Source organism: Neofelis nebulosa, chromosome 13, assembly GCF_028018385.1.
Source record: "Neofelis nebulosa isolate mNeoNeb1 chromosome 13, mNeoNeb1.pri, whole genome shotgun sequence".
NCBI classification, from domain to species: Eukaryota; Metazoa; Chordata; class Mammalia; order Carnivora; family Felidae; genus Neofelis; species Neofelis nebulosa.
In genome coordinates, this window is record NC_080794.1 from 51,396,362 (window position 1) to 51,417,049 (window position 20,688).

Genomic DNA, 20,688 nt, shown 5'->3' on the forward strand with positions numbered 1-20,688 from the left:
TCGAGGCGGCCTGTCTTCCAGAACTAGGATAGGTGGCAGGCTCACAGACTGAGCCAGAGAACCAAATCTTCACCTGAGCCTTTGCAACCTAAAGCAATGAATCCGACCATGTTTTGCTTTTGTTCACTGTTATTGTTGTCTGCAGGGATAACATAGACCTAAAAGATGATTTCTCTATGGGGAGTGGGAGAGGAGAGGTAAAGCCCAGCCTGGGAGTTGCTTTCTGTTGATAAAACACCTAGCTAGGAAAGAATTGAATGAAAAGGGTTGGGAAGCCTAAAACAGAGTATATGATGGCCGCGGTGTGTGGTGGGAAGAGGAAGGGGCACTCGGGCAGCCTTGTCCAGAAGGATCCTGGTGCAGTGCATGGGGCTGGAGCAGAGAATTCATGTGGTGTCTGTGGGCACCTGAACGGGACTGAGGAAGAGGGAATGGCTGGAAAGAGGAGACATTATTTGGTTTGCTTTGGTAAAACATCTTGAGCAAGGTCTTGAGAGTACGGGGAGAGTCTAAAGGACACAGAGGGGAAAAGAAATCAGAGCCAGAAAAGGAACCAAGGTTTACCACAGAGGCCAAGGAGCCGGGCTCCACAAACCCCTGCTGTGCAGAAGAAGAGGTGTTTCATGTGGCGAAAGCCTCCTCCCCACGCCCTTCCCAGCACCGGCCTCCTGTTGCACGTCTAAACTCTTTCCCCCTACATTGGTCAAAATCGTATTTCTTTGGTTCGATTTGTATTTCTTCCTAATTGTATTTGTAGAAACATAAATCAGTCCAGCCTTTTAAGAGGACTATTTGGCAATATGTAGCAAACTTTAAAAAAAAAAAATGCTCATACTTTTTATCCCAGTAGTACGGCTGCCAAAACTTTCTCTCCTGGGTACACTCACAAAGTATGCAGAGATTTATGTCCAGAAGTGGTCACGGAGAGGTCATGTGTGAGGACAAAGCCCACCACAGAGTCAGGCTCAACCAGTTCTGATCCATGCGTGCAATGGTGTCCTGATGCTGTAGAAATGAATGCCACAGAACAATGCGAGGTGACTCCACAGTGCTGGGAAGCCAGTGACAAGGCGCAAATAAGATTATCCACGTACCGTCAATTAAAAAAAATACCAGGGGCGCCTGGGTGGCTCAGTCGGTTAAGCATCGGACTTCAGCTCAGGTCATGATCTCATGGTTTGTGAGTCTGAGCCCTGAATCGAAGCTCAAACAGCTCAGAGCCTGGAGCCTTCTTCAGATTCTGTGTCCCTGACTCTCTCTGCCCCTCCCCCGCTCACCCTCTGTCTCTCTCTCTCTCTCTCTCTCTCAAAAACAAGCACTAAAAAAATTTTTTTTAAATACAGTGGGCATGCCTGGGTGGCTTAGTTGGTTAAGCACCTGACTCTTGATTTTGGCTCAGGTCATAAGCTCATGGTTCGTGAGTTCGGGCCCTGCATAGGGCTCTGCACTGACAATGTGGAGCCTGCTTGAGATCCTCTCTCTCCCTCTTCCTCTGCCCCTCCCCTGCTTGTGTTCTCTCTCTCTCTCTCTCTCTCTCAAAGTAAATAAACTTAAAAAAGCAATGTAAGCAATAGACAGGCATGGGATAAAACTATTCTGGAAACTGTTAACTGTGGCTGCTTCTTGAGTGGGAGCAGCAGTGCAGAGACTCTTACATCTTGTGGCCTTCCATATATTATTTTAATTTTTTAATTTTATTGATTTTAACAGAGAGAGAGAATGGGGAGGGGCAGGGAGCGAGGGAGAGGGAGAATCCCAAGCAGGCTCTGCACTGTCAGCACAGAGCCCGATGCAGGTCTTGATCCCACGAACTATGAGATCATGACCTAAGCCGAGATCAAGACTGAGCCACCCAGGTGCCCCTATTATTTGCATTTTTAAAACTATATACATAAGTTATAGTCACATGTCAGTATATAATAATCACATATATTATACTTACATGGGTAAGGAAGGCTGACACGTGCCCATGGGAAATCTAGTGTGGGGTAGCGAGGCCTCTGAGCCTGCTTCTGCATGGCCCTATGACTCTCCACAGACCACACTAAAGCAGTAGAATATTCTAGCATCACAGCAGAACCAAAGTGACAGGGTGGTGTGGGGGCAAGAAAAACTTAGATAACAATCTTGTTATTATTATCCTGCCAGGAGAGCTGCCGTGTGCCCTGGAAGTCTGTGGCTTTCCTGGCCCCATAGATCCCCAGAAATTGCCACCTCTCCCCTCATCCATGCCTTGAGATATTTGGTCACCACTATTGTTTTCTGTTCCACAGGCGATACCCCGGCTCTGACAGGACCATGCTACAGAGGTGGCAGGTACAGTGACCCCCTTAGAGGACCGGAGGTCTGGGAAAACCCTCTGGGCATGCAAATCAGAAAATAGCTCAGATCCCAGCAGTTGGAGAGACAAAGCAAGCATGTGGATGAATCAGAAGGGGTCTTATTTTCTAATTTATCAAAATGTCCCAAATATTTCCCTCAAAAGATCTCAGTGATCAAAAGCGGTACCTGAGGCTTGGAGTCAGAGCTGGGTAGTGTATGTGTGCATGTGTGTGTGTGTGTGTGTGTGTGTGTGTGCATGTACACATGTCCCATGTGCACGCACACGCTCCACCCATGCAGATATACACATATGTGTAAATGGACACAATCTAGAGGGGCACACACGTTCACTTCTTGTTCTGAGAAGACACATGTGATTCCCAGCTTGAATGGACTCGCATTTGGCCTCTGGTTCTCGTGAAAGGCAGGGGCCTCAAGAAGGCCAGTCCTAGACATCATGTGGCAACAAGAAGTGAATGCTTGGTCACTCCTGTCCAAAACCCTTTTCCAACGAGAGGGTCAAGAGAGACTACAGAATGCGGGTCCCAAATAAGAGGTGGGTGGTTCATTCACCCATTGGCCTTGGTAAAGTTTTCCCAAATACAGTCCCTGATTCCACCTTGACTGTACGTTTTAAGGCCCTAAAAATGAGTGTTATCCCAATAGGCAGGGACAGAACAGAAAGTCTTCTTCCCAGAGGAAGACCGATCATTCAGCCTCTCAGCGAGGGCTTCTTTCTCTGTGACCGCAAGGTCCCCTCAGCTAATTTTTTTAAATCATAAAAAGGCCAGCAGTAAGTTTACCCACAGCATCTGTGCTCTTGTTTTAATCAACTTTTGAGTTTCACACCCAACAGTTAACTGAAAAGATGGCTTTATCCTGGGCTAGCGACTGCTGAGCTATATATTTTTTTTCTGGTTGACTTTGCTTCCTGAGTATATTCGCTTCAGTTCCCTTTGCAATTAGCACAGTCTCTGGGATCGGGCCTGGCTTGTGCACGGGGAGCAGTGGACATGTGTGCTGCCTGCTCTCACCCACACAGTGAGGGCTGCAGAAGACTAGGGATTGACCTCCCGTGGCCCTTAGGAAGATGCCAATCGTGTTTGCTTTATCTCTTCTTCGTCTCTTCTGGTAGAAAAGGGACATCAGCAATTTTGAGTATCTCATGCACCTCAACACCATGGCTGGAAGGACCTACAATGACTATATGCAGTATCCCGTGTTTCCCTGGGTCCTGGCCGACTACACCTCACAGGTACAGTATTCACATGGATGCTGTTCAAATGTCCTGAGGCTTTGTGACCGTGAAGACCAGAGCATACTAAATCAGCACGCAGAGCCCCCACTGCAAGGTTCAGTCCACCTGGCCCTGAGGGCTGCTCTGTGCTCGGCCCCTCACCCCAGAGGAGGCCTTTGGAATCTGGCTGCTTTGGTTTCTGTCCAGCCCCACCTGTGGGAAGGTGACCCCACATATGGGATGATCAACATGATGAGGACAGTTGCTAACATGTGCCCCAGAGGGCTTCCCGGCTGACTCACTGCTATCAAGGCAACTGATCCCCACCTGCTGAGACACTGCCATGGACCAACGCTAGTCCTTCAAGGGCAGTAGGCCATGGAACTTGTTCCTTGAATCAACACGTGTATTTGGGCGGGGGTGGGGGGCGCGGGTAGAGGAGTGGAGAGAGACAGAGAGAGACCCAAAGAGAAGAAATCACTGCCCAGTAGCCCGACCTCAGCAACTGAGATGTTGGTATGTAGATTTCACCCAGGATCTAGACTGAGACACAAAGGGTTGGGTAAGGCTGATGGCAATACCAGATAATTTCTGCTTCGGGCCTGTGTCCCTGGCCCTCAGCAGGCAAGGGAGGGGAGGAGGACAGCTCGCATAGCTGGGCCAAGGTGATGTTGCTGGGAACGACCTGGCGATGAAGCTCTGTCCCAACCAGCTGAGCTCTGGCCGTCCAGAGGGTTGTAGTGTCTAAAGCACGGAAGGTGGCTGGGTCCTGTTCAGGCAAGCCCTGGCCAGTCCTGCCTAGGGGTGTTTGGATGGCTGATAGCCAGGCTTTGGGAGAGGGAGCCTCAGTCTTTTATGACCTCCCATTCCCGCTTAAGACACTTAACACAAAACTTTTCTCACCAGCCATATGTTGCCTTTTATTTCCCTAATGATCCACTTGGGGCTGAGGTATTTCAAAAATGAAACATGCAAACCCCAGCTTTAACTCACATGTTGCAAAGTGGGGGTTTACGAGCTCCTTTTGTTTAGCCCCAAATTTTGATTACTTACCCATATTTAATAATTGGGAGGTTTCTCCTAAAAAATCTGGATTTACACTATCTTTTGGAGAATCTGGAGATCTAGTGGCTATGAACCCCCATTCTGTCCTGGCAAAATCAGCAGTCGCTGGGCATGGGTCTCCACATGTGCCATCTATCTGTCATAGGGGTCTGAGAAGTGCCTGCTTCGCTTTGCCCCCCACCCCCTGGCTCTGCAGGTGTGAGATGTGGACTGGCCCTGCCTCCCTAGGGGGACTGCAGGTTCAAAGAACACTGCAGCTTCAAAGAAACACCTGCCTCCCTAGGGGGACTGCAGGTTCAAAGAAACACTTTCTATAAGACATGCAAATCCTGGGGAATGCATAGCTCCTCTCCTAACAAACACATAGAACACCTCTGCTGAAAGCAAACATCTCCAAGGACACCTAGCCTTAAAAACTTCAGGTCTCCACTGCTGTGTATTATATTCCCTGGGGCAGGGGAAGGGACGACATTTCACTACCCGGAAGGGAGTGGGCTCTGGAAGAAATGAGGCCGTTCCTCACATCTCCTCCCCAAATGAGGACTTCTAACTTCCTAGAGAATCCATTTGATTCTAAGGAAGGACTGTGAACTACGGAAGCATCCTGCTCTCCTGTGAGGGCTGGAGCCAAGGGATACATAGACAACAGGGATTCTTTTGAAAGTCTCTTTTCAGTCACTGGTGGCGATGTTCTGATTTGGGTCAACTTGGAACAGGTTCAGTGTGAACTCAATCTTCCCCTCCTCTTATTTTCCATCTCTCCCCTATTAAGTCTTTGTGGATCACTGGCTCTGGGGCCATAAAACCCCAGCACGCCTGCTAATCACCAAAGGGGGGCCAGACCAAACGACAATAAACCAATAAAGAGAACTATAAAACTAAAGAGCGTGGCTCCTGAAGTCTCGCTGGGTCACAAGAGGGTCTGAGGGGAGTTAACTCCAGCCATACATCTGCCTTCTAGACATTGAACTTGACGAATCCCAAGACTTTCCGCGATCTCTCAAGGCCCATGGGGGCTCAGACCAAGGAAAGGAAGCTGAAATTTATCCAGAGGTTTAAAGAAGTTGAGAAAACTGAAGGTGGGTAGATCCCAGCTTGACTTTTTTCTGCAGTGTTTTTCATCTGAATGCTCTGAAATGATCCTTGGTAACTATTTAGGCTGTCCCTTAGCCTGGAAACAATTATGTTAGGCTAGAGAACAGCTCAAATCCACTGGCCTGCACCCGGGCTGTGTGGAAGAATCACCTGGGCCTGGGGGTGGGGAGTGTTAAAAATACTGATGTCTGGGCCCCAGCTCTAAAAATTCTGGTGAGGTGCAGCCGGGACTGAGAACTGCTGTGCTGAGAGCTGATACCTCCATACCCAGGGGCCAGCAGAGGCAGAGGGAGGTAGCATTCATTCAGCACTTTCTATATTCCTGGCACAGGCCAGCCTACGTGCAGAAATACAATGGCCCATTTCAAAGAGAAAGGAATTGAAACTTGGAGAGTTCAGGCAATGAGTTCAAGATCACAGCTTCTAAATGGCATAGCCTGTATCTAGGCTCCAGAACCTAGTTCCCAAACTTTGTTCATCTGCATATCACCTTTACAATTTTTAAATTTTTTTTTAATGTTTATTTATTTTTGAGACAGAGACAGAGCATGAATGGGGGAGGGTCAGAGAGAGGGAAACACAGAATCTGAAGCAGGCTCCCGGCTCCAAGCTGTCAGCACAGAGCCCGACACGAGGCTCGAACTCATGGGCCGCGAGATCATGACCTGAGCCGAAGTCGGACGCTTAACGGACTGAGCCACCCAGGCGCCCCCACCTTTACAATTTTTGCCACATTCACATGTGTCTGGAACTCCTATTGCCTTAATTTTTTTCCTTAGACCTATTCATTTCTTAAACTTCAATGAATATGTCGTTTTTAAGTTTATTTATTGAGAGAGAGAGAGAGAGAGAGAGAGAGAGAGTGTGTGTGTGTGTGTGTGTGTGTGTGTGTGTGTGTGTATCAGAGAGAGAATCCCAAACAGGCATAGAGCCCGATGCAGGGCTTGAACTCACCAACTGTGAGATTATGACCTAAGCTGAAATCAAGAGTCGGACGCTTAACTGACTGAGCCACCCAGGAGCCCTGAATGTATTTTAAAAATAAATTTTTCTACCATGCATTTGATGCTAGCTACATTGGTTTGGTCAAACGCTTTGCAATAAATGTGTAATTTAAAATAAGAAGCAGCCATCCAGGAACCATGACAAGTTCCCTTGGGACCCAGAGGTGGCATACTTTGGAAAGGCTTATGGCCCAGAGGCCCTGTTTTTAGTGAGCAATTCTCAGCAGGAGAGGGAGGCTCCTGCTGCATCCTGCACAGCCCGTGGAGGCCTGCCTGGGACCCCTGCTCCGCATGGGACTGGCTCTCAGACTTGCTGGGGGCAGACGGGAGGATGTGGAAGGTTGGGCAAGCCCTTCTTGCCCTGCTGTTCCTCCGACTGCCAGGTGTTGCTGAGTTGTTTCCACAGAAGCAGGCCAGGAGAGTACTCTATCCCACTGGCTTTGGCCCCGTTCTCTCCCATCTCACTCTGGGTGTGCATTTGAGCTGCCCTTTGGGTTTGGGACCTCGTACCAGTTCCTGCAACCACCTCCCAGACAACTGTGACTTAGGGAACTCCTGCTCGGCACAAGGGAGGGCTTCAGGCCAGGCCTGGGGCTGGAAGCAAGATGACTGCACAGTCATTGTAGGGAGCTGGTTCAGGCCTTTGCTGGTTGTGCTGCTGGGATCGTAAGCTTTCTAGGTACCCCTTAAGTCAGAAGACCAATGCACTGTCTCCCCATGAATCCTGACTACTGCCTTCCCAGAGCCTGGCTCTGCCCACATTCTTGAGAGTAGAACCCTGAGGTCTTGAGGGGTGCAGCTGAGGGTCTTGAATGTGCTTTTCACCATGGGTGGCTCCTGGCCAAATTATAATGACATCTGTGAGCAGAACCAAGGCTCCACTGGCCTGCAGGTGCTCTCTTGAGCAGGGCTTATGCTCGCTGCTCATGCCTGAGCACTGTAGAGCCTGTGTGTCTGTAGTCTGCCCCAGTCCAGGTGAGAAATCCATCCCAGGCATGTCCTTTCATTGCAGGAGACATGACCGCCCAGTGTCACTACTACACTCACTACTCCTCGGCCATCATTGTCGCCTCCTACCTGGTCCGGATGCCACCCTATACCCAGGCCTTCTGCTCTCTGCAGGTGAGTTCCTCTACTCACCCCCCCCCCCAACACACACACGCACACACACACGCACATGCACACACCTATATCTCACCGACTAAGAGCTGGGCTTGGGTGAAATAGGGATCTCCCTGGTACAAATCCAGTCTTCAGCCAGTGATTCCCACTTGATGCTGGCTCCAGGATTCTGGACGGTCCAACCAAAACAGGCTGCTCATTATCAGTGACACCTGCAATGTCTGCCCAGTAGTCTTGCAAAAAGACTCTAAAAATAAGGAATGAGAGATATGGGCAAAAACATACTTAACATAAGTAGGTTTTAGTGGAAAAGGAAGAGCAGAAAGCTTGAGGACTTCCTTGAAGGTAGGTGGTCAAAACTCGGAAAAATAAACACAAAGAAGGGAGAGTGAAAAGAATATCACTGTGACATCAGAATGCAGACAGCTATGCTAAGTACAGGTTGAAAGGCTTAAAAGGACAAAGCATTTGAATAAGGAGTAGCTGAACCAGAGAGAAACTAACCAACTTACCCACCCATAAACTAATAGATCATTCATCATGCCAGCTTAGGGTTGCCAGACTTCACAAATAAAAATACAGGATGCCCAGGTAAATTCGAATTTCAGATAAAGTGACTCCTACTAAAAAAATTATTTGTTGTTTATCTGCAATTTAAATATATATCTGGGCCTCCTTGTGTTTTCCTTGGTGGCCCTGTACACCGTGAGGTGAGCAAGTCTGGCTCTCGGTGGGTGGTGCTGTCCAAGGCAGGTGGGATTGCTGGGACAGAGTCCTTTGCAGGCAGCTGAGAAGTTTATTTTCTCCCTTTCCCTTCTGACCTTATCACTGGGATCCTGCTTCCCAGGTTGTCCCAGGGGCACAGTTTTTGACTGGGGAGAGCCACTGGGTAGCCCAGCTGCAGCCAGTTGGCTCAGTCAACTCCAAAGTGAATGCAGCACACAGCCCAAGTGTAAAGCCTCACCTGCTCTGGGCCTTACAAGTGTCCTATGGAGAGGAAGGCTTGAGCCATGGTGGGCAGCAGGCCACTGAAAATGCACAGACTTACTCGGATAGCAAAGTTCATCAGAGAGAAACCACGAGTATTCCAGGAACTGTGGTTTTTGGTCTGACCTCACCAACAAGGTCGCTCTTGTGCTCAGGTGACCTTGCCCCTGAGAGACCAAAGGCTACCTTGGGTCAGCACTAAATCTAACTCCTGAGCCCCGGGCAGGAACGGGTTAGGCAAGGTCAAGGTGATTTCTCCCATAAGGAGCAAAATCCCTCCTGTCTGGTTTGTTGGCTCAGTGTTCGTTCTCCTTAAAGGCATGGATTGTCTAGACATTGTATAACCTCCTCTCCCTGGAAATTCACTCAAAAATAATAAGTGTGCTTCCCCTGAGCCTTTCTCAGGCAACAAGCATTTTAAGTAAGTTTGGTTTGGAGAACAAACGGTCCCAGAGCTCTAGCCCATGCCAGGAATCTCATCCAGATGTTGCTCATTAATCCACAAGAAGCGATGATCACTGTCGATGATGATGGTGATGCATGCCCTTACGGCGTTCCCTCCAGGCAGTTCTGGATGCTTTAAAAGCTTTCTTTTGTCCCTTCAGCCTAATGCGCTAAATCCCCATCCCTACCTGTTACTAAGGGTCCTTTCAATGGAGAGGGGGCACAGTGAAATAGAAAAGGTGTCAGCTCTAAGATTTATACGCCAGCTCTACTGCTTAACAGATACAGAATCTTCTGCAAGTTATTTTACCCCTGAAAATGAGGGTTAATTATGCACAGCTCCCTGAGCAGTTGAGATTGAATAAGGAAATGGGGGTAAACCCCCTAGCTCAGGGCCTGACACTACGTAGGTGATCAATCACTGTTACTTCCCTTCTTCTCTCTGCAATCAGCCAGATGTAGTGTGAGCAAGCCTGAACTTGTTCAAGCTGGTCCCCTCTGGGCTAAGCTAACTCAAGACAGTCTGGACCACATAGAAGCATTCGGAGATGGCATGAGCCAGGTGAAACAGGTGTGCTGCGAACCCACAAAGATACTGGGTTAAGACCACTTTGAAGTTAGTCACGACTAGTTTGACTTTTTTTTTAAAAAAAAAGGGTTTTTTTTAATGTTCATTTATTTTTGAGGCAAGAGAGACAGAGCATGAGCAGGGGAGGGACAGAGAGAGAGGGAGAAACAGAATCCATAGCAGGCTCCAGGCTCTGAGCTGTCAGCACAGAGCCCGACGCGGGGCTTGAACTCCTCAATCGCGAAATCATGACCTGAACCAAAGTCAGGGCCGACTGAGCCACCCAGGTGCCCCTGGTTTGACCTTTTTAAGCTGATTTGGTCCGTTGGTGACCATATCAAACCAGTTTGAGATGGTCTAAACCAGTGCAAGATAGAACGGATTTTATATGCTTTTGGGTGGCACACATGTAGCCATGTTAGTTTCAGCCCTTTGACTCTTGCGTTGAAGTCCGATGTGAATCCCGGTTTTTCCTGGTTCAAATCTATCTGTGGCATGTTGGCCCATGTGAGCTGAAATCATTTAGGTTCTCCATGTGCGCTACTTTTAACTGACTCTTCTAGTGGGTCATAAGAAGAACCCACCATCTGCTTTTTCCTTAGAATAAAAGACCAATTTTAGCTCCCAAGGGAATGAGTGGAAGGCTACATCTGGAGGGGGGGGGTGCATCTGGTTCTCCTTTGGGAATCTTAGGGCCTTCACAGACCTCCTTAGGGATGTTCTGGCATCTTCCTGAAGTCCAGCTCTTTCCTCTGGCCCACCCTGCCTCCTAGGGACAGGCTCATTTCTTCTCAAGAGACCTTTGTTCCACCCCTGTGTAGTGACAAGTAAACGAGCCTGATCATATTCTCAGTGACCTAGACCTCCATCCCCAGCATGGACCATGGGGTAGGGAAGACTACGAAAGGTGGAGAAGGTGCAGAATCCAGGCACGATTCTTTGTTTATTTATCTGGAGGGCAGGGAACCGAGGATGTTGGACATTTCCAGAGCCAGGTGAACATACAAAAGTCAGTATGAGAAGGTGCATGCTTCCCCCTTATGCATTAGGCCAACTCTGCCTCTTCCTAGTAGCATGAATAAGCCAGAGTGGCTTGCTTGCCCGCTTGATGGCTTGGCGAGGGTAGCACCTCTGGCGTGGGGAGCCGTGTGTCCACGCGCTGCCCCCAGTGTGGGCTGGTGCACTATCAAGGGGCAAATGCAGCGTGTTCCTTGGGCTCCGTGTCCTGCCCCCTGAACGGGGCTGTGGGCAGAGGCAAGGGCCCTCCCGCACAGCCTAGAACTGCCGTGCAGCGTATTCTGATCCCCGAAGGTGAGGGGTGCTTTGTTCCCTTCATGTTTACGTCTCACTGACTTTGGGCTGGCCTTGGAATCGATGCCTTCCTCACTGTTGCTGTGTTTGGTTTTCTGCCTCAAACTCGGCATTCCAATGCTAGAGTCTTACGATCCAGAAAATACGGCAGATGGGCGGTACAACGGGAGCCGGTGCCGCAAGCCGGTTGTGTGCTGCTGACCCCACTCCCTTGCAGGTATGACGCTGCTGTCTGCCAGAGCTGGGGGCTTGGCTCCTGGGATGCTGTCATTCTCGGGCGCCTCACCCGCCTGGCGCCCGTGCCCGTGAGCCTCAGACAGTCGAGCAAGCGGGAGGCCAGGCCGCCACCACGGCCGTGCCCTGTTCATGCCCTGACGAGAGTGCAGGTTGCGCTCGGGCCGAGATGAGGCCAGCCCGGGCAGGGCAGAGCAAGGCAGCCACGCCCCGGCGAGGGCACAGTGGCCCCGCTGCTGCTGCTGTTACATTTAATAAGAAACTGAAATAAAGTGCTGTGTTAATTAAGTCACAGCCCGTGTGAAGGCAGCTGTTACCAGCAGTGGGGAAGGGTTTTCTGAACCACCTGAGGCGAGATGGCTGGTGTTTGTGGAAGACATATGCTAACTGCAGAGAGAACAGAGAACCGCCTGGGAGCAACACCTGGGAACTCCGTGGGCACAGGGCCATGGGTCCGGGTGCACTTGTGTCCAAAACAAAGGTGTAATTATCATTATACTGACCTAACAAGGAGCATCAGAAAGGGCACATGTAATAGAGACAGGCAGACCTGGGGCAAAGTCCTGGCTCTAGAACTTTCTAATTGGTAGTGTTGAATAACTGAGCCTCTGTCCCCCACTCCTTTAAAATAACCTCTGACATGGTAGGTGCTGGCGATTAGGGGAGATACAGCGGGGGAACCGTTTGGCTGTTTCTTTCTTTTTTTTTGATATTTATTTATTGAGAGAGAGGGCACAGGAGGGAGAGGAGCAGAGAAAGAGGGAAACACAGAATCCGAAGCAGGCTCCAGGCTCTGAGCTGTCAGCACAGAGCCCGATGCGGGGCTCAAACCCACAAGCCATGAGATCATGACCTGAGCTGAAGGTGGACGCTTAACTGACTGAGCCACCCAGGCGCCCCCCATTTGGCTGTTTCTAAGTGCTTTGTATATGTCCACCCTCGTCCCTGTAAGAGTAGGCAGCAGGTTTTTCAAAATGCCTTTGTGGGTTTTGTTTATTGAGTAAAGAGCCACATCCTACAGGAAGAAAAGCTAATGGCTTCTCTGGGGTCAGCCCACCCGCAGTCAAGAGCAAGGCTGATGAGGCAGCCCGGCTGGTACACAGGCTTTCCAAATTCGCCGCCAGACCTATAGCTCAGCTCACTGAGTGGGGTGTTAGAGACTGGCATCTTCCTCTTTTTTTGTTGTTAAAGTTTATTTCTTTTTGAGAGAGAAAGAGGGAGAGCACAAGTGGGGGAGGGGCAGAGCGAGAGGGAGACACAGAATCTGAAGCAGGCTCCACATTGTCAGCACAGAGCCTGTCGTGGGGCTCGAACTCATGAACTGTGAGATCATGACCTGAGCCTGACCTGAGCATAAACTGAATGAGCCACCCAGGCACCCCAAGCCTGGCATTTTTCTGAAGCAGCCTGCAGAAGGTCAAGCCCAGCTCTCTCTCAACTGCACACATTCACCCCTGCATTTCTTTGGAGGTGGTGGTGTCTCCAAATTGCCCTGATGATATTCTTGCTCTTTTCCTCCTGCCCCTGTCCCAGGACCCCACCCCTCCTCACTTTCCCCTATATCCCACCTTCTGCTTCCAATAACTTTTACAGTCTTTTTCTTCTTCTTTTGAGCCCCTGGTTACCTTCCCCAAGCACACTGAGGTCAGGGCCCAAGCCCAGGATTGCTCCTTTGTTCCTAGTCTGTGAAGGGAAAGGGGTGTAGGGGTGGGGCTCTGTGGGCATCTCTTCCTGTGTCCCTGACCCTGTGGGAGGCACCTCACACACACATACGCACACTCACGCTCATGTGCTCACACATACATATCTTCACAACTATAACAGTCACCCAAGGTTGTGGGGAAGAGTGTGGTAGACATTAAGACTTTGAAAAACTCACTTCTGTGGGGTGCCTGGGTGGTTCAGTCAGTTGTGTCCAACCCTTAATTTCGTCTTAGGTCATGATCCCAGGGTCATGGGATTGATCCCCATGTTGGCTTCCATTTGGGACACGGAGCCTATTTGGGATATTCTCTCTCTCTCTCTCTCTCTCTCTCTCTCTCTCTCTCTCTCTCTCTCCATAATATAGATAAGATAAGATAAGGTAAGATAAGATAAGATAAGATAAGATAAGATAAGATAAACTCGCTGGTGTTCATAGTGTAAGTAATGCTGAAATTCCAGGCAAGTCCGCCTGGTTTCACAGCTAGGGTGCTCTCTTCTCTTGCTGCACACTGCCCCTTTGATGGACAAAGGACAGCTGCTTAGATCAACTGATGTGCACACAGCGTCCTGTAAGTGATTTGTTTACATGGGACACTTTTAAATTACTGGAAAGGACATCTGTCACAAGAATGGGTTGTCAGCCAGCTCATAAAACCAATCCCATCATTTGGATGTGGCAGTGGGTTGATTTGGGTCAGTCCCATGGAAGAAAGGAAGAATAGACTTTCTATCATGTACAAATACCCCTGTGTAAGTATCCTTGAGTGCATGTAATTGCTGAACTTCCTGAGGGTGTTGGTCAAGAGTTGAATGGTTATTTTGCAACAGAGTTTCCCTATGCAGACTGGAGAATTTAAGAATGTAGCTATTGAAATGCTTACCCTGGGACACAGGTGCACACAGACTTCCTGGTCTCACACACAAGGAACACTCCTTTCAAGACTGTTTCCAGTTTTAATAGACATATCATAATCATGGACTTCTAATTTTAAATCATGTCCATTTCCAGCAGAAGTCCTTATTGTTCCTTTCTCTCCCCATTATTTTGTTTTTGATTTTGATTCGTCCTGGGTAGCAAAATTTTGCACCTCTTGACGTATTTTAATTGAGGAAAGATACCTAGGGTGATATTGTTTTTGAGCCCTTTAAATATTTAGAATATCTTTCTGGCATCTTCATGAAGGAGTGATATCAGTTGGACATAAAATCCAAAGCCTGTAACTTTTGCCTCCGAAACCTCCAGCCTTGGCTGCCTTGCCTTCTAGCTTTAAAGTCACATGGGAAAAGTCTTCTGCCAATGTTAGAGGTTGTTCCTTCATAGATAATTATAATCTTACTATTGTTTTTTTCAGTATGTTGGATACACATAGGATTCATTGTTCTTGATATTCAAGAGTATCTGCAGAATCGATTTAGGAGCAAATCTTGACACAGTAATTCTCTCTCATCCTTTTGTTTCCATCCAATCTCTAGACTTAATTTTGTTGTGGTTTTATTTTATTTTATTTTATTTTATTTTGTTTTGGGCTTTCCTGATGGCGGCACTCTGTAGAACTTCATGGTGCCTCTCTGCCTTGCTGCTTCTCTCCCTTCCTTTTTGCTGCCTTCTCTTCCTTTTCTCCTTCCTTCCTTTCCTGAAAGTCTAGTCCTGGCTGGGGCTCATTGCTAGAAGCCACCAGAGTTTGTATCAACCCACAGACTTATAGTACAAGAAACAAAGCAGCTGTACTTTTTCTTCTAGGGAATTTGGCATTTCTTTTGTATTGCAGAGGGGAGAAAACCCATTAATTTTGAAACAAATGTATGCAAATGCATTTATTAATATAGGAAATAGGAAAATCAGTTATTGCTTCCTTTATAAATAATACAGGCTTAAGTTTTAAAGATATTACTTTTGCTAAAATGCATTAGACAGCTGTGAAAAAAATAACATTTTTCTTTGTGGTAATATCTTTAACCAGATTTGTAGCACTAACAATATTTCCTATGTATATATTATTTTTATTTAATACAGGTAATCTTTTTATTACCAAATCATATTGTTTCTCAGGAGATTACCATCAGCACTCATAAAAGCTGCAAAAGGAATACAGGAGGACGAGAAGGCATCAATCTCCTGCAGATGTTAAGACTCGGGCTGCAGATTAAATATACGAAGCTCTTAATATGTTTCAATGAGCGACTTGTTAGGTGCAGATTTATTTAAAAGCTCTCCCCCTATTTTGTTTCCATTTCAATTTGAATCTGATGGTGGGCACCATCCCCTAACGTCCACCAAGAGCAAAGTGACCTTGGAGAAAAGCCATGTCCTGAAGCTGCCCAGGTACCGTGTTCAATTGTGACTCCAGGGGCAACTGGCTTTCTCGGTGTCCCTGTCCATGTGCAGAGAATGACCCATGGATCTCAATGGATCCTCAGGTATGACTCGGAAAACCGATCAGACCACCAAGATGCCCAAGTGTGGCCTGCTTCAGGCATGTGGCAGACTGTCCCTTTGCAGAAGGAGCTGAGACCCCTTGCCCCACACGTCGTAGATCACGTTTGCCCCAGACCCAGGGATTCCCCCAATAAACTGGCACAAGGGCAAAGAAAGTATATCCTCTGGTGTTGCATCCATGGGTTTGACCTGGTTCTGCCATTCATTGCTTTGATAGCCTTGGGAAAACCAGTAAACTTTCAGGAGTCTCAGTTTTCTGGTCTGCAAAATGGAAGTACAATTCCTTCCTCATACACCTGCTATGAAGATTAAGAACCATCCTCTCTGTTTGTATAAAGGACCTAACATAGAGTAGACTTGCCAAGAGAAAGCTTTGGCCCGTCTTTACCCTTCATCCACTGCTGTAGCTGCTTACCCAAAAGCTTCCCTAGGTAAATGCTGACAAGAAACCTCAGCCTCTGAAAAGTGAAGGGACCTGATGGGGGCACAGGAGGGCACCGTCCTTCTGGGTTCTACCCATTTGTTCTTGGGCCACAAGAACTCTGTAGAAGTTGGCAGAAGGAGGAGGAGTTCTGGTTGAACAAAGGCCCAGCTTGATGGGGACAAGTGAACTATTCAATCCCAGGGAGGTGTTTTTGGGGTGACCCTAAACTTCAGGAGACACAAAGCCTGGACGTTCTTCCTCTTCCCAGCCCCAAGGCCACCTGGTAAATAAGGGTAACATCAACTAAAGAGATTTAATGATTCAGGTGAGAAGAGCAGGGAATCCAAGGAAAGAATTTGCTTTAAGTCTTCCTGGTCCAATGCTAGTTTCCAAGACCGGGATGCATCAGGCCACCTGTGGAAATGGGCCTTGGAACCAGGGCTGGCCGTGGAGAGCATACAGACATCTTGACTTCACGGACCGGCTTCCTGTCTCTGGGAGGCTGGTGTGCCTCCAGCTCTTCATCCTCAGACCTGTTGTCTCTTGTCGGGCTGCTCTGTTAGATGTCAGCAGGGCCCTGACCTAGCCTGCTTTCTTCTGCTTCTGCTCCTGGCCTTGGCCTTGCCTCTCTGCCCGGAACACTCTGCCGTTTTCTCTTTCACCAGGCTTGCAAACTCACCAGGGGCCGGCTCCTCCAGGAACCTTGGAATCCCCACATGGTATGGCTGGCCCCCTCTTGGGGTGTAGTGGGGTCTTTGTATCCTGTCTGTGCCTAATTCAGAATGGGCCCTTTGCAAATGTGGGGAATGGGCAGAGGCAAGACCCCGGTTTTCCTGTCTCTGATCTGAGCCCAGCTCTGGGGAAGCCCGTTGTGCAAGGGTCCGGAGAATGGCTGAGTGAATAGATGCACGACGAACCCATGGCACGCATGCAAGGATGGTTGAACAAACATGTATGAACGTGAAAGGAAAGAAAGCTCCCATGGCGGAACCTGTGCCTCAGTGGCAGAGCAGACGAGTGAGGCACACACAGGCGGTGCCCACACAGTCTGAGTTCTCACGGCACACCAGTGATCACGTTGGCCCCTTTTCCTCGCAGGGCGGAAGCTTTGATGTGGCAGACAGAATGTTCCACAGCGTACAGAACGCGTGGGAGTCGGCCTCCAGAGAGAACATGAGTGACGTCAGGGAGCTGACTCCAGAGTTCTTCTACCTCCCCGAGTTCCTAGTCAACTGCAATGCTGTGGAGTTCGGTGAGTGGAGGCCGGGGTGTAGCCAGGGTGGGCTGGGCAGTGCAGGGATCGCTCCCCTGAAGCTCATCAGCAATGACTAATTTCATCAGTATCTTTGCTGAGCAACTAGACGAACAGGTCCTGCACCAGACCAGCGTGGTTGTTGTGAGGTCTCCCCTCCATGGCAGCACTCAAAGGCGAGGTGGGAACCAAGGAAGGACTCTGGGCCCCAGGCTGCTCTGAGCCCCGGCCCCACTCACGATCCTTCCTGTGGGGTGTCCCCAGGCCTCAGGCTACAGTGAGATGCCCTGCTAACAGCCAGTTCTAGCACTGCCCTGCTACGTGACCTTGGGCAAGCCTCCACCCCTCTGTGGCCCTGTTTTCCTCCATGGCCCACAAATGGGTTACCCTGGACTCTGTGAGTTGGACCCAGAGAAGCTGGGCCTCCTGGGACAGATTTCTTGCTAGATGGCATGTAAGGGTGGTTGTATGGGGACGCTGGTGGCTTCTCCTCTTTCCTGTGCTTCGGGCCCCACCCCACGATGAACTATGCCTTCTCACTTACTGGTTCAGAAGAGCAACAAAAATTTCAGGAAGCCCCAGTCAGCAGGCCCCCGGTGACTGTGTGTGTACCTTGGGAGAGCTCCGCTGCAGATATAAGGGTGACTTGTGGAAGGGGACGTGTGGTCAGAGCCCAGGGCAGGGGGTGGGCGACTCTCCCCACAGAGGAAAAATGATGGGGTCACTCCCCCTGTGGAGGGCACTCGCGAACTGTCACGAGCACACACCTGTGCTCCGGAGGTCCCCTTCCTCGGACCCTCCTTCCTCCAAACAGCACACAGGGGCATGCACATCGAGCCAGGGCAGGGGCGGATGCCGGGGGTGGGGGGGGCGGCGAGGGCGAGATGCGGCCACTGCCCTGGGTACTCACCTCTTCTGCTGTGTTTTGGGGCCAGAATACCTGTGGGGCATTGAAAACGTGCCCAGCCCAAGCCCACACTCAGCAAGTTGGACCCCGTGGGACTCGGTGGCCTGAGCAGTGTTCAGAGTCTCAGATGTCTCACCTGCATCTGGGATGAGACCCTGACAGACATGAAGGGTGTTTCCCACAAGATGTGGGGAGCCCCACGAAAGGAGTCAGTCAGGGACGGAAGCCAGCCTGGGGTGAGGACGGTGTTCGAGGGACAGCACCACTCCTGCCCTGGAAAGGAAGATGAGGCTCTCTGCAGAGACGGACAGGAGCTCAGCTGCCGAAATGACACACGTGCCAATGACCAGGTGTCCTCAGGGAAGTCAGGAACAAGGGGCTATTGAGCACCTACTATATGCAGAAACTTTTTCAGGCATTGGGGATTTAGTTGGGCCTCCTGGGACAGATTGTCCTGAAGGTGTTTACATTCTGTACGGGGATGAAGGAAGGGATAGAAAATATAGACAAATAAGGAAGCGAAATACTGTCTGATGCTGAGAATTTTTACGAGGAAACGAGGTAGGAAAATGGTTCAAGAGTGACTCAGAGGGCCCCGTGTTATGCTGGGCCCCAGGAAGGACCGCCTGAGTTGGTGACAGGTGAGCTGAGACTGGATGGTAAGAAAATCCACATCAGGCACAAATCTGTAGGCTAGAGAGAGGAGGAGAAGGTTTTATTCTTGTTGCACTGTGAAGTCCCTGCAGGGTTTAAGCAAGACCATAACTAGTATTTACTGGGCGACCATCGTCTGCCTGGAGTTTTTCTGAGCACATTGTGAGCATTTCTCTACCAGCCTTGGGTGGAGAGGGGAGAGGTTTGGTAACAGGTAGGAAAAGTGAATCCCAAAGAGGTTAAGCAACACGCTCAAGGTTGTGCAGCTAATGGGTAGGAGAGAGACTTGGGCTTGGATCCAGACTCCTCTTTCTAATGTCTGGGGAAGCTGCCTCTAAAATACCTTTCTGTCCTCACTTTAAAAATGGAGAGAAAATGCATAAATTATAACGTTAAATGAAGATTCAATAAGATGATGTGTGCCAAGCACCTAGCATAGTGCCCTGGAATAGTTAGGTGCTCAAAATACGATAGCTTTTACTGTTATTGTTATGATCTCCTTACTGTTTTAGCAATGGATAAAAAGCGCCCAGATGAAAAGGTAGAGAGTAGCAGGAAGGAAGACATACAAACAATGACGACACTACTGTCATTTTATAGGACTTGTGAATCATGCACAAACCTGTCTGAGAAGCAAGGAGGGTCTTATGGATGGCTGAGGTCTTGGAGACCAAGAAGGAATATTCCAAGCAGATAAGGGTGGGGACACACAGACAGAAGAAGCAGGAAGGCCTGTGCAGGACTGATCTACGTGGAATCAGCAGTCCTGGACAGCACAGTGTGTGTATCCCCTGGTTGTTAGCCCAGTTCAGGCTCCCATTTACCCAATTCCTGTTGTTTCTCACCCCACTCAGGCTGCATGCAGGATGGGACAGCCCTGGGGGACGTGCAACTCCCTCCCTGGGCTGATGGGGACCCTCGGAAATTCATCAGCCTGCACAGACAGGTGAGTTGACCAGGGTCACACCAGAACCCCTGGAATCCTGAATAAAGACCGTAGTATCCTCTCAATCTCCACGAAGGCTCTCTTTGCAAGCAGAGGGCTAATGACAAGCACTTCTGAGGCTCTTAGGTCCAGAGAGCTCAAAGAATGTGCTAGGCTCCATGCTCCAGGTTAACAGGAAAAAGCTTGTGTTCTGGGCTCTGGAGCAGGGAATGATGGAAAAGGAGTACAAGAGAACATTTCGAATTGATGTAAAGGTCCTGTATCTTGGTTATGGTGGTGGTTACATGATTGAATGCATTTGTCAGAACACATTGAGCGGTCTGTTTAAAACGGGTGAAATTTATTGTGTGTAAATTGTACCTGAAAAGAAAAAAAGAATCTGTGGTGGGCCTGACTGGTAACAACAAAGCCATACCTTTTCCTCTCTCCTTCTCCCTTGGCGAGGAAAAAGTTCTTCCCTGGTTTATCTTTGCCTCCGGAAATGTAGTAATGGTAGTCATCTATCCCACAAGTCACTGGTCTTGCGTAGTTGGACCAGAAATGAACTTGACCTTTAGGTGGCAGCAGCCCTCTGCTAAGATGTTCTCAGAAAAGTTATTGGCTTGGAGTGAGTGAGCAGGTTCACTCTACAGGCCCGACTGCAGATACTAATAGTCTAGTGGGGAGACAGCTTGATTAAATAACCACACGAATAAGAGGGAAATTATAACTTCACAAAGTGCTACACAGGATAGACATTAAGTGCCATCAGATGTAGATTAGAGGTGTGACCCAGGGCAACTGGGTGGTAGCAACAAGGGGGAGACCTCTTTTGGTGGAGTAAAGATTAAATTAGAGTGGGTTAGGATGTTAATGATCAATGTCATTGAAAACATCAGAGTAGGAATCTCTGAAAATCTTTTACTCCATAAAAGCAATAAGAATCATGGCAAAGATTGTCACAACAAACTTTTCAGAAGCCTTGAAATTAACCAG

At 49.0% G+C, this 20,688-nt stretch overlaps 1 protein-coding gene across 6 annotated transcripts in view; it reads left to right on the top strand.

Annotated features, from left to right (window-relative positions):
- The window catches only part of WDFY4 (WDFY family member 4), a 297,907-nt gene that overhangs the window by 252,513 nt on the left and 24,706 nt on the right, over positions 1-20,688 (top strand). For all 6 annotated transcript variants that reach the window (XM_058696987.1, XM_058696986.1, XM_058696985.1 and 3 more), the window contains 6 exons: positions 2,274-2,316; positions 3,458-3,577; positions 5,586-5,703; positions 7,736-7,845; positions 17,053-17,206; positions 19,622-19,713. In XM_058696987.1, coding sequence (XP_058552970.1) covers positions 2,274-2,316; positions 3,458-3,577; positions 5,586-5,703; positions 7,736-7,845; positions 17,053-17,206; positions 19,622-19,713 — 637 coding nt within the window. The remainder of the gene's footprint in view (positions 1-2,273; positions 2,317-3,457; positions 3,578-5,585; positions 5,704-7,735; positions 7,846-17,052; positions 17,207-19,621; positions 19,714-20,688) is intronic.